The sequence below is a fragment of the Alexandromys fortis genome, unplaced genomic scaffold, assembly GCF_014885135.2.
Source record: "Alexandromys fortis isolate MF-2015 unplaced genomic scaffold, M_Fortis_MF-2015_v1.1 scaffold_368, whole genome shotgun sequence".
Lineage (NCBI taxonomy): Eukaryota > Metazoa > Chordata > Mammalia > Rodentia > Cricetidae > Alexandromys > Alexandromys fortis.
This window is the reverse complement of record NW_026068243.1, coordinates 102,938-117,138: the sequence shown is the minus strand read 5'-3', so window position 1 is coordinate 117,138 and position 14,201 is coordinate 102,938. Positions and strand designations below refer to the sequence as shown.

The window sequence follows — 14,201 nt, the reverse complement described above, 5'->3', positions numbered from 1 at the left end:
TCGATTCTATAAATAGCTAGCTACGACTTGTCCGGTGCACGCTATCACACGCTACAACATGTGCACTTCATCCCGGCTCAGACCCAGCTCTGACACTCAGCACCTGGCTGACCCTGAGTTGGTCTTTGCGTTCCTCTTTGCTTTCATGCCCTATCTGTCAAGGGGCACTGCAGAAGTACCTGCTCCAGATGACTGTGAAAAGGAGGGAGGGCAGGTGGGAGGAGTCAGTTGGCATCAAGCTGGAAAGGGAGCTATGCCATTATCTCAGCCGACCCTCAGTTCCTCCTTCTCAGGTAGGCATTGTTGTTATTGCCATCTGTATGAAGAGAGTATCCACCTGGTGTGTAGGCGGTGCTCAAAACTGCTTACTAAAAGAACCTGCATGACTCTTCAAATGCTTTCCTGGCATCTCTGTGCTCGCATTACTATTGTAGTATTTGGAAAAGAAAACTCAGGCCTGAGTGAAGAAAGGCCTGTCTTTTCTTTGAACCAGCACTCTTGTTTTTGTTCTTGCTTTTGTTTTTTTTTTGTTTGTTTGTTTGTTTTGTTGGTTGGTTTTTTGAGACAGGGTTTCTCTGTATAATAGTCCCGGCTGTTTTGGAACTGAAACTCACTTTGTAAACCAGGCTGGCCTCAAACTCACAGAGATCCACCTGCCTCTCCCTCTTGAGTGCTGGAATTAAAGGCCTGTGCCACCATGACATGGCTGAACTAGTACTCTTAAGATACTAAGTACATGAGTATTTTCCTGTCTGTGGACACCATGTTCACTGTGGATTGCTATGAGACAAGAAACTCACCCACTGGCTTCTGCAGGGAATGTGCCTTCCTTCAGAGCTGGAATACAGTGTTAATGAGCAGCATGGGTGAGGTGGTGTAAGGGACGAAGGGATGGAACAGAGGACAGGGTTCTGAGGAGTAGGCTGCAACCAGCCTATGGTTCAGGGTTTAGGAATCAGTGACTTCAAATAGAAATAGAAGCAGTCAATGGACACAGTCCCTCAGGCTGCAAAGCGTAGACACATGGCCTCTTGGTCCTCACAGGATGTTTGGGGCAAGGGCATCCTGTGGTTCCCATTTTGATTTTACTGAGGGAAGAAAATGAACTTCCTTGTGCTCAACTCACTTGCTTTCTGGTGGCAGCAAGTGGAGGCTCCAAAATGGCAATTTTCTTCTAGGAAATAGAAGAGGTCAAGAGAATGCTTAGACACCTAACTATAAAAGGAGCTGTGGCTGCAACCCAGCTTCTGGCTAACTTTACCCGAAATAATTACACATAAACTGTATTCTTTTAAACACTGCTTGGCCCATTAGCTCTAGCCTCTTATTGGCTAATTCTCACATCTTGATTAACACATTTCTAATAATGAGTGTAGCACCACGAGGGTGTGGCTTACCGGGAAGGATCTTAACCTGTGTCCATCTTGGTGAGGAGGGCTATAGCATCTGCCCCACTGCCTACTTCTTCCCAGCATTCTGTTCTGTTTACTCCGCCTACCTAATTTTCTGTCCTATCAAAGGGCCAAGGCAGTTTCTTTATTAACCAATGAAAGTAACACATAGACAGATGACCTTCCTCTATCACCTAACCTCTGCCCACGCCCACCACCACCCCTAAAAAATCACACCCAACCTTCCTCATCCTTCTTCCTCAGAGCTTCCGGTTTGAGGCTCAGATTCTGAGTGTGGTATTCTTTCCTTTCTGGACCTCTGCTGCTGTTTTCAGGATACTAGAGAAGAGGGAAGTGAGGGGAGAGAAAGAAAGGGAAGAGAGAAGGGGAGAGGCAATGGGAGGGGAGGGGGAAGAGGAAAGGAGAGCAGGGATTGCTCCCCCAGGTCTTCAAAGTTTTCCCATAAAAGCTGCCGGCTTGCTGCTGTTTCCCCTCGGAACCCTTGTGTCTGAAAGTCCCTTGGCTCAGGTGATAATTCCCGCTGGTTGATGGAATTTATTCTCCAGGAACATGCAAAGCAGATAATCCGAGCCTCAGCTCCTGAGAGCTTGACGCCCCCCCCCCCCAGATAACCCACAGCCCTTTCCTCACCCTGTGATTTTTAATCCTCGATTTGTAAGAGTGCATTAAAAACTCCCGTCACCGCCAAGCTTATCTTGGCACAATTTACATGGGTATTTCCAAAGGCCAGACTAGAATTATGGACAGGAAGCACAGCGTGAGCTCTGCATAAAGCAGTCAGGACTCCTTTTCCTTGTGTCCCACTGAAACCTTTAACACAAGGATTAGTTTTCCTTAGTGATCTCTTCTTCCCATAGAATCTCAAGGGCAGAAAGGATTTGAAAGTTTATCTTCACAGCCTTGTTCAGTGCCCCTTGTCCTTGCCTCCCCGCCACCCCCACTCTTTACGGCAATGTGCATTCCCAGTGTGTTCCAAGTCAAGACCCTACATTACCAACAGCAGGGAACCCAGGGCATCCCAGGAAAACCCGGGTTTCTCTGGACATCCATCTCTGTTTGGGAAACAGTTACTACAGTCTTAATGTGGTATTGCAATGTTAGTCATACATTATGGTCATTTGCATTTTTGTTGGTGGTGGCTTGCTATAACACTGTATAATATATCGCCATATGCATCAATATTTTCGAAATGAACGTGATAGTATCTACTGTTGCTTAGTCACTCGCTTTTGATACATATTGAGTCATCTTCACCACAACCAGATGAGAAAGAGGACATCATCCCAATATGCCAATGGGGAAAAAGGCCGACAGAAGGAAAGGAGTTTGCCGGAAGTTTGAGAGGAGTCAGGCCTGGGCTGTAGGCTGGACTTGGCTCTTGGCCACACCGGCCTAATTTATAAGCTCATGTAGAGATTGTTCCTTACTGTCTCCCCTGAAACTGTGCAGAAGCAAATACCACAGGGCTGGCCTGGAGGCTGAATGTACTAACACATGCAATGCCTATTTAGAACAGGGTCAATTGCAGTAAAATACACAGAATACTAGCACACTTATGACTGGGCTTAAGCTGTTGCTGCAAAACACCCTCACTATTCAAAATCATTTTCATTTACTAAATAATTTTCAACTTCTAAATATCTTCATGCTCGTATTTACGTTTGTACTCAGCAATAGCTCTTTTGTGTCCTCACACATCTCAAGAGTTGTATCAGGATATTTAAATCTTCGGCCTTAATGCCTAAGTCTGTATGAATGAGTCCAGAAAGAGACTTCACCACACAACTGTTATGGCCTCTCACGTCTGTCCCCCAGATCACATCCTTTGGCTCCCCCTCAAAGTGTGAAACACTTTCCCCAAAGGAGTTTCAAGGGGAAACAAACAAGTCATGTCAAGAAATCCTGCAAATAGCGGCAGTATCCATGGCAACTGGAACAAATGTGAACCGTTTCTTTGTTTTGTGAATTCCCCCGAGTGATTGGCACCATGACCAGCTTCTGTTTATGTTAGTTTTCTCCATGGGTTGGAATATATTCTCCACACAGCTGTATTTTCATAACCTAACTTCTTTCTTCTTTTAATCTCCCTTCCGACATGCATGAAAGATTACTATTTAAAATCTGAGAGAAACAACACAGTCTCAGACAGAATCACAAGGAGATGCTATGTTAAGCACCTCGAGAGAATCTGACATAAGTCATTTAGGGTGGAGTGTCTCCTGTCATATCTGATATTGCTCTCTATGCCATAGGACTTTACAGTAAGTCATTTTCCCATGCATTTTAAACTGAGCCTGGAAACATCTATTACAGGCATTTTTTGAACACTTTTCTTAGCTGGCAACACAGAACAGAAACCCAGAACACCTTGCCCTTTGTCCCTATTTATTATCATTTGTCACTGTCTTGCAAAGTGTTTCCCTTGTGGCCCTGTGGCCTCGTGGTGATGTCGCTCTTCCCAGTGCTACCACTTACTGCTAAGACGGAGGAGAACCAAGTTCCCGCCACTCAAGTTAAAGACATATTTCTAATGTCTTCTATGCAAGCTAAACTCAACTTCTAAATTAGAAAAATAAAATCCCTTCCACTAAAAATAAATACATTATCTAGACGAGAAATCAACAAGCCTTCCTACAAAGTGGAAAACACTAAATATTTGAGGGTTGTGGACCAGACAGTCTCTGAATGTGCTTGATCGCTATATCATGAAAGCAGCCCTAAGTAATGGGCTAATGGACAGGCATGGCTGTATTCCAACAGATCTTTAATCACAAAGACAGACAGTTTGGCTTACAGGCTCTAGCTTCCTCACCTCCTTCCTGGAGGACATCATTTTCTCTTTACTCTATAAAGATGAGAACGAGGTCTAGATGGTCAAGAATAGAGAGGCAGCCTGACAATGGGGATGCATGGCTGTAATCACAGCACTTGGGAGGCAAAGGCAGGCAGAGCTCTGTAAGTTTGAGACCAACCTGGTCTACAGAGTGAGTTCCAGCACAGACAGAGCTAACAAAAAAAAAAAAAAAAAAAAAAAAAAAAGCACAGAAAAAAAAAAACAGAGAAACACTGTCTTGAAATAAGAGAGAGAAAGTGAGTGAGAGAGAGAGAGAAATAGGCATTCTTATCCTTAGCTGTTAGAGGTCTTGTGATTTACTGTAGTGTCTTACAAGGGATGAGTGGATACAGAGTTATGCTGGTAACTCCCTAATCCTATGTTTTCTAACCTGTGTGACAGGGCTTATTATTCATGACTCTGCTTACGGGGCTAGCTAGGAAACAATGGCATATGGCCTTTAAATGCACCTGTGCCTTCTTGCTCATTATTGTGCTGTGCCAGCAATCAGTGAATATACAGCGGTAGTCTTGTAGGAGTTGCCACACGGGGGCAGAATAAAAGGGGGTGCAGATGAGAGAGCAGCGTGCACACAACCTGTAACATGAAGGAAAATGCACTAAGGACCACCAGAGTGCACAGAGAAGACAAAGATAGTTGACCTGAGCTTAATCCTAGGTAATAAGGTCACGTGACAGGAAAGGAAGGTAAGTAGCTGGGCCAGGAGGAATGTGAGATTCCCAGAGAGTCAAGGGAAGAGCCACCAGGGAAAAGCAAGTGTAGGCAGACAGGTACAAATATAAACCAGGTGCAGAAAATAGCATATTCTCTTGTATCTGGAGCAGGGGTGGGTGAGGGGAAGGAGGAAGGGAGTCCTCTAAGCCAACCTGCAAAGGGGCTTGATTGGCAAGTTTGAAGTATGGGGATTCCGTCCTCAGTGTGGAGGAGTCTCCAGGCTTAGAACAGATACAGGAGTCCTGCCAGGATGGGGGTTTCCTGAGAGACCATCACTAGCAGCATAAAGGAAGTAAAATTTTCCAAATGAACCCCAAAGAACTCTGGAGCATCTCTGGAACCCCAAAGAACTCTGGAGCCAAAAGAAATGGATGGTGGACTCTGCGTGCCAGATACGTGACCTTTGATAAATTTTCTTATGAATGAAATTTTAAAAAGTGAAAGGGATCTACTGCTTTCCCTAAAAAGTCTGTTTAACTTAATTCATAGAAAATAGCATCGTTTCAGCATACAGCTATTTAAAAAGGACTAACAAGAAACTCTGTCTTGTGACAAATCTTCAAAATCTGGAGTGTATTTTGCGCATGGAGCAAATTTCAAGTTTACAATATTGCAAGTGTTCTGCATAGCCATTTGAACACAGCTCACAACTGCTTTTCCAAGTCCTCTCGGGTTCTCCACCCTTCCAGGATAACCACTGTGAGATTAATTATGGTACCTTTTAAACAATAACATGTTCTCCAAACATTACTTCGTTTAGAAAACACTGCTCTAGCTGGCGCTAGGTAAGTGGCTGAGGTAAGTGTGACCCCCAGGCTCTCTATACTGTAGTTACGACTACTTTAAAAGGGACTTTGACTCTTCAAACACTGCTAGGTTGAAAATCTCTCAAATTTTGGGAAACCGCAATCAGAATATATTGTATGGGGAAAAGGGCTATTTTCAATAAAAATTAAAAATATATTATTATTAAACCTTTCCAACTGGAGAAGTGGTGGAGACTCTAGGGAATTAATCACTAGGTAATGCCCCTGGGGCTTCCAAATTGTCTTCACTTTCTCAGATTCTCTCTGTCTCTCTGTCTCTCTCTCCCTCTCTCATGTGTGTGTGTGTGTGTGTGTGAAGGAAATGGGGTCGAAGACATAGGCAGGTGACAGCAGAAGGAACTGAGTGGAGGAGGGAATCGCACAGGATCACAGAGGGACCTTTTCATACTAATCAGGTGGCCAGCCACCACATCCCAGCAACCTGTTAAATCAGAGAGTTAGGTTGCACAAACCGGCCAGAAGAACTAACAATGTCCCTGGAAATGTAAGGAAACCCAGGAGATTATTTCCAGGAGAATTCTTGGAAGGTGGAAAGATTAGAAGAAATTCTTACACTATGTGGAGTGTTTGGCTTGGGTGGCAGTAAGGTCAAGGGATAAGAGTGAGACTAGAGAATGACACTAAGAGACCTCCTGTAGCATCAGTAAAGCCCTGTAATCAGAGCAGAACTCACCAGACTTAGGGGGTGTCAGCTGATTGGCTGCCTAGTGTGTCTGTATACGGATATATACAATTTGCAGAGGGGAACTTGGTTACTATTCAAAGAAAGATAAAGTCAATATTATAACAATCTTTTGTTTGTTTGTTTGGTTAGTTTTTCGAGACAGGGTTTCTCCATAGTTTTGGAGCTTGTCCAGAACTAGCTCTTGTAGACCAGGTTGGCCTCAAACTCACAGATATCCACCTGCCTCTGCCTCCTGAGTGCTAGGATTAAAGGCATGCGGTACCACCACCTGGTTAATCTTCATTTTTTTAAACCTCCATTGTCAGCAGTTTGTTCTCCACCAGCACGTCCTGTCCCATATGATAAAGGGTTGCACCCATTTGTTTGCCTTCTTACAGTATCCCACTTTGAGTTATCCAGAGATGCCCACTTGTATTGATTTGGGTGGAGCCAGGTTTGTGCAGGTGGTAGTTGTAAAATCTCCTCCACCAATGGGCGAACCACACCAGCAAAGCTCCCCAGTTTGACTGGATAAACCAGTTGCCTGGGGAATTGTTAAAAGGCACATTCTGATTTATGGGTTTGGTGGGGAGCCGGAGATTCTACAATTCCAACTAGCTTCTGGGTGTCTCTAGAGCTGCTAATCCGTGGACCACGTGCTATTTACAAGGCCCGGGAACATCAAGTACTTGTCTGAACACGATAAGATAAACATATTAGATGTTTCCCTGTTTTACACAGTATAGACTCTGCTTTAAGGCCGGTGCTTCCTTTTCCTCTGAGCACACAGCAGCTCGGCTTTTTTTTTTTTTTTTTTTAATAAATAAGGTATTAAGAGATCATAGCAGACTAAGCTGCAAGATCCTGCCTGGGAGCACGAGTTCTCTTTGAGGCTCATGCTTTTTCATCCTTTTCACCCGTCTGCCTCTAGGTATCAAAGCTTGAAAGAGAGAAGACTCAAGAAGCAAAGCGGATTCGCGAGTTGGAGCAGCGCAAACACACGGTCCTGGTGACAGAGCTCAAAGCCAAGCTCCATGAGGAGAAGATGAAGGAGCTGCAGGCGGTGAGAGAGAACCTCATCAAGCAGCACGAGCAGGAAATGTCAAGGACAGTGAAGGTGCGGGATGGGGAGATCCAGAGACTCAAGTCCGCTCTGTGCGCTCTCCGGGACGGCAGCAGCGACAAAGTAAGGACAGCACTCACCATTGAGGCCCGGGAGGAGGCCCGGAAACAGTTCGATGCAGAGCGCTTGAAGCTCTTGCAGGAAATCACAGACTTGAAAATGGCCAAGAAGCAGGTGGACGAGGCGCTGAGCAATATGATCCAAGCGGATAAAATCAAGGCTGGGGACCTTAGGAGTGAGCATCAGTCCCACCAGGAAGCCATCTCGAAGATCAAGTGGGAGTCGGAACGGGACATTCGGAGGCTGGTCAGTAATAATGAGCGCTGGGCAGAAACCACTCTCGGCCAGAGCTCAGTGGGATTTGCTTTGCTGGGTGTTCCCTTGAGAGTTGCTATAAACAAACACCCTCGCTTCCGCAAGCTGCGCTATCCAAAGCTCAAAGTAGATTGATAGGTAGTTCGGGAGAAATTGGAATTGTAAAATGTAAGAGTTTTTCAGCCCCCATTTTCATAGTAAGTGCCTTCTCCTGGGTGCATATGTTTCCATGCAGCGATCTCTGTTCATGGGTATTCGTGAAAGATTGTAAAGTACAAGCCATTCCAACCTTAGCTTGTTTTGTGCCACAATTTGTCTGAAAATGGCCACCGACAACATGAAAACATCCTAAACGATTCACAGCACAAACATGGAGCTATAAAATCCCTGGTCATTTATAAAACGTGTTCCTTTCCCCTCAACAATCGAGGAATATTTGTTATGAGCCATTCTGGTTTCTGGTTGGGTGTCGTTCACACATGGCTTACTTGCTGTTACAGTTTTTTTTTTTGTTTTTTTTTTTGCCATCACATTTTTTATTGTCTCCATACCCAAACCTAACTGTATGTTTATTCATTGCAAAATGTTTATGGTAATGTTGCTAATGAATTTGGTATTACCAATTCTAGTGGTCATTTCTTCCTTCTCATTTGACTTGCTCCTTTGTGTATTTTGACCCAACTGATCACTTCATGTCAAAACAATTTTTTTCTGATTTTCTTACTTTCTGATTCTTACTTCCTACTTTGCTTTACAGATTCCCCAATGTGCACCCCTACTCTCCCGGTTTTGCCTCTGAATTAGTGAATTCTCTCCTTGCTGTGATAAAATACCTAACAAAAGATGCTAGAGAAATAGCTCAGTGGTTAGGAGTGCTGACTATTCTTACAGAGGCCCTGGCTTCAGTTCCCAACGCCCACATGACAGCTCGCTGCTATCTATAATTCAAGTTCTGGTTCCATTCTCACACTGACATACATGTAGTAGAACGCCAAACAGAATTAGTTTTAGTTTGGTTGGTTTCTTTCGGTTTCTGGTTTTTAATTTGCAAAGCCAACAACCATTCAGATATCTCCTAATGCTAAAATGAATAAATTAATGCATGGTCTATGTATAAGCTGTAATGCCCTAGGTTCCATGATCTTAGAAGGAAAATTTCTATTCCTGTTTGTACAAAAGTTGAAGATTAGTTTAAACCATTTAGGATGTATTTAATACTGTTTCTCTAAGCCAGTGGTTCTCAACCTTCCCAATGCTCTGACCCTTTAATACAGTTCCTCATGCTGCCATGATCTCCAAACAAAAAGTTATTTTGCTGCCACTTCATTACTGTAATTTTGTTACTGTGATGAATCACAATAGAAATATCTGGTATGTAGGATATTTGATATGCGACCCCCGGGAAAGGGTTGGTTTACTCCCCCCCCCCCAACTGGGTCGTGACCCACAGGTTGAGAAGCACTGCTCTAAGCTGTTCAGGAAAAATCTACTCTTTTCCGCTGTGTCTGCCAACCCACAGTAACCATGTCCAGGAATTCCACTTCATTCTCTGGATGATGTCTCCAGGATCTCCACTTTAAGTGGTTCCCTTAGAACATTTTACAGGTTAAGCCTGTGTCATTTTCTTAGTAAAGTGGTGTGTTGTAACTGTGAGATGCTGCCTCTGCCATGCTTCCTGGGGGGATTTACTGCAATTCGTTCTGTTTGACAATCGAGACCAAAGGCAGAGCAGAAAATAGTGGTCTCTGTTCTGCTTTTGGTTTCTGAAATGACCGTGGTTGACGAAGGAGGATTCAAGACTGAAGTGTGGAGCAATCAGGTAGGTGAGTTAAAAAGAAAGCCTCGAAGTAGAATTGTTGCTTGCCTTGCAGTGTAAATCTACCAATTGGTCATGATTTCCCCATTACTTCTTCCCAAGAACACCGCTAAAGTAGACAAAAGATTCTCCCAAACAACCACCTGAAATCTAAGCCATCTAAAGAGTGGCTCACACATTGGGTACAAGCAGACTCAGATGGGGCAGTGTTTCTTTAATGTACATGTCCCTGTCTCCCCTTTCTCATTTTCCATTCCTACCCCTATCCTCACCCTCATATGCACTTTGGGGCCTGTAGGAAAAGAGATGAAATCTGTTCTTTCTAGAAAACATCAAAGAATTCTGCAATATAGTCTTTCTCATCTATGAACTTAAGCACCGGTTAATTTTGTAATATTCTGAGAATCAGGTTATGTGTTCACAACCACTGTATAACAGAGCCCCCTTCATTGCTCGATATTCTACAGGAACCCACTTTGGAAAGATCTGGGGGCAGTGGGATGCCAATAATTTTGGAGCCAGTGTAACATAGTGCCCGATAAATGGGCTCGAGGCTCAGAAGATAAAGTTAAAGTATCAAGACTTTATCATTCACAAGGCAGGGGACAATGACCAAACACTGAACCTTTCAGGGTCTCATCTGGTGCCTGGTGATCATGGAACCTACTGAGCAGGACATTCTTAGAAAGTCAAATAACTTGCATAACTATAGTGCTTCCAATACTGTAAAGATGAGACGATTTCATTTATAATAGTAGAGATGGTAAGGATAACTCCAAGAGGGTGTTAATCAGCTGGTAGCCTAGCACCTGTCACTAACTAGAAGGCATCACCAGCAACCAGGAAGGGGCAGTTTGTGAGCTGTATCAAATGTCAGCAAACATTGTGTATATCAACTCTGAAAAATGAATGAGCACTCAGTGTAACACACCTCAGCCATCTTCAAGGAGTAGGAAAATGTGGCTGATATTCTCTTGCAAATCAACAGGGCACTATCACAACCCTCCTCAGTTAGCAGGTGATGTTACAGGACAGTGCAGATATTAGTGCAGTGGTCTCCCAACGTTAACCTAAAATTTAGTCGCATGACCTAGATCAGTAGCCTGGCATTAGCATGTGTAAAGCAAGGGACTGCACAAGCAGGTGATTCTATGATCTCCTCCTTATCTAAAATGCACAGCAAAGAAACATGCTAAATGAGTCATTAAATATGAGAAAGGAGAAAGAAGAATGACATTTGTGCTAAATGTCTTTTCCTATTTCCATTTTAAGTAACCACATAGAATGTATTGAAATGGGACAAAAGGTTCCACCCAGTGTCATAGTTACAGACATTCATTTCATGTATAATATATTTCTCATCTAAGGACAGCAAACTGATTCCAGCCCAGTGGAACTCTAATCCACTGATACCTGTGCCTTAAGTTGAAAATTAATACATTTGAGGCCACTTCTAAGCTTCACAGAAATGAGTGCTGAAAACAATAACTATATGCCACAGATTTACAAGGAAACATTTTGACTAAAATCAGCAGGCATTTTTAATCCCTATTTGCAGAAATCTCGGTGGAGACTTCCAATTGCTGCGTACCATGCCCCGGTGTCTTCGCTCTGTGCGCTGGCACCCAGTGCGCGAGCTTCGGGCAAGGGGGCTGGAGGTTAAAATACACAAACACACACAGACAAAGAGACAGCGACACGGGTCATCCTTGAATTCCCCAAGAATGTCCCCTTTATTGTGTTCAGGGGCAGATTATATAGAGATAGCCATTCCCCAGCCAAACCCACCTGAAACCACTCTCCTGCCTTTTTGATTTCCTGAAGGTCTTGTGCTCAGAGCAGCTTTAGGCACTCAGATCAGGGGATTACAAGAAATTCAGGATCTGGGGTCTCACTGCTCCCAACACCTATTCTAGTCCCACTGATGCTTTTCCAACAGTAATGGTAGAACGATTGCTAAGGCTAGCTGCCCTGAAGTGTGGGAAGGAAAGGAAAGGCCACACAACAGGAATTGTTGGAAGAACCCCCTCCAGATGCTACCAAAATTGACACTTACTAGAAAATCAGTAGACCAGTACTAAGAAGCCTGCAGTTTCTCCAGTTGCAAATTATTGGCTAATAGTATCAATCAGTAATAATTTATTGGTCCCCTAGAAACAGTGGAATATTCTGGATTTATCTTTCTTAAAGCTAGTGATCCATTTTAAATTTTAACTTTCCTAACCCCCCAGACCATTTCAAGCACTCTAGGGAAGGACAACACCTTCCATCATCACAAGATGAGGAGGACTTCCCCTAGTGAAAATGGGACTTATGTATGGCATAGTGAGATGTCCTGGGTCTCGTTTAATTCAGATGGATGAAATCAAAGCCAAGGACAGGATCATCTTTTCCCTGGAGAAGGAACTGGAGACTCAGACAGGCTATGTACAGAAACTGCAGCTGCAGAAGGAGGCTTTGGATGAGCAGCTCTTCCTGGTCAAGGAGGCCGAGTGTAACATGAGCAGCCCGAAGAGAGAGATTCCAGGAAGGGCGGGAGATGGCTCCGAACACTGCAGCAGCCCGGTGAGTCCATTCGAGCTGAGGTTTAACAACTCCGGAGTCATCTTTTATTTAGCGATCAAGTTCAGCTTTCTCACTTAAGCTATTTTCCTGTTTATAAGAACAGAGAAATCAATTCTCCCTCCGACTAAAAAAACCAGCGAATATCCTGGGAACAAAGTGGGCCATACTTCATTAGCAGATCACGTGAGAGCTGCAGGTGTCTTTGAATCTTGCTCAGAATTTTTCTAGCCTAGTGATAGCTATCAAACTTGAATCTATTATAAGAACCGTAAGTTAAATGATAATAGTTGCCTGTTGCCAAGATTGGTAATTTCCCCATCTGTGAACAATTGGATTGGAAACTGCCCAAAGACTGTTATCGTTATCATGTACAGTGGTTGGGTGTGTGCCTTTAAGAAAGACGGAATCATCTATAGCCAGAGCACAAAAGCCTCCAGTCTGAATGAACTTGCCTCTTACTTCGCTCTATTATCATCATCTTATACGAGAAATTATTGTCAGAGTTACAATGAGAGACTTAAGTTGGCCTGTAGTATGCTATCAAATGATTTATCTGCAAAAGAAAAGATGATGAAAATATATTAATTAGGAACAAAAAATGAGTTCCAAAGTATTACTTAGAACAAAATAGTGAATAGCTCATGAATTGATTTCCAGGACACAGACACACCCTAGTAGGTGGTGGGAAATATATACTGATCTAAGATGTAGCACATCTTCTCTTAATACCTATATGCAATATAGCATAATTACCAAAAAAAAAAACCCACACTTTAGAAGTTCGACCCCCTTGGTTCAAATTCATTGAGTGGCTTTATGCAAACCACTTTCCTATTCAGTATCCTTATCTGCAAGGAGCAGGTCATGGTGGTTTCTGCAAGACTGCTCTCTCAATTAGACGATGCTATATAGAGAAGGTAGAGTACTGCGTTTAGTACATGGCTAGGCTTCATAGATTTGATTGCTGCTATCTACCATAAGACCTGGGTAAACGCAGATCGACCCCCAGTTTAGCCTGTCCTGGTGTGTCTTCTGGGATATGATGACTCCGGGGACTCAGGATGTGTGAAACTGTCTATCAACAGTGAACCACTCTGTAAATGAAAAGAGTAACAGGATTGTAGGCATGTAATCAGAGTAGGCTTACAGCATGGGATTAAGCTGTAACCGCTGTGTGGAAGGTGGTTCATAAGAATTGTTATGCTATGCAAAATATTTTCTTCTAAATTATATTATACACCCCGCCTTTCACACACGAAGGTAATATATGTTCCCTCACAATGACCTTTTTTCTTCTAGAGTATAGAAAAATTCAGAAAACCCTGTGTCTACTTCCTAAACTGTCCCCTCCGTGACTAAGTATAATAACAGACAGTTGTCTGTGTCGTAGGAAGCAATGGACATTTGTGACACAAGGACTTCACACTCACCTTGATCACAGTGCAAACAGCTCTCCTAAAAACTGTTACAACCAGGTTGGAGAGATGGCTCAGAGCTTAAGAGCACTGAATTCAATTCCCAGTAACTACATTGTGGCTCACAACCATTTGTAATGAGATCTGGTACCCTCTTCTGGACTGCCGCAGACATGCAGACAGAATACTGTATACATACTTAATAAATCTAAAAAAAAAAACAAAAAAACAAAAACAAAAAACCTGTTTCAACCAATCGTCACGTTTCATGCCACAAGTCTGGGGTTCTGCCTGCCACGTGGAATTCATTTGTGATTTTAACCATGCTCAGTATTCAACCCAGCAAAAATGTTGGGAGTTAGAAAGGGTAACTCATTTTTTCTTAGTAAAAGAACATTTATCTGTTACTTCCTGGGCCAAATTGCAAGAAAGGACATTATTGCTTTCATGAATAGTATTCCAGGCTTTGAAAAGTAATATTTAAGAGATGCTCATT

The 14,201-nt window shown here is 43.2% G+C and overlaps 1 protein-coding gene across 1 annotated transcript in view; it reads left to right on the top strand.

The window, feature by feature from the left end:
* Nucleotides 1–7,415: 7,415 nt before the first annotated feature.
* Nucleotides 7,416–14,201, top strand: part of Jakmip2 (janus kinase and microtubule interacting protein 2) — a 45,085-nt gene continuing 38,299 nt past the window's right edge. The window contains exons 1-2 of the mRNA XM_050131186.1: nt 7,416–7,900; nt 12,081–12,290. Of these exons, the coding sequence (XP_049987143.1) occupies nt 7,517–7,900; nt 12,081–12,290 (594 nt within the window). The 5' untranslated portion in view covers nt 7,416–7,516. The remainder of the gene's footprint in view (nt 7,901–12,080; nt 12,291–14,201) is intronic.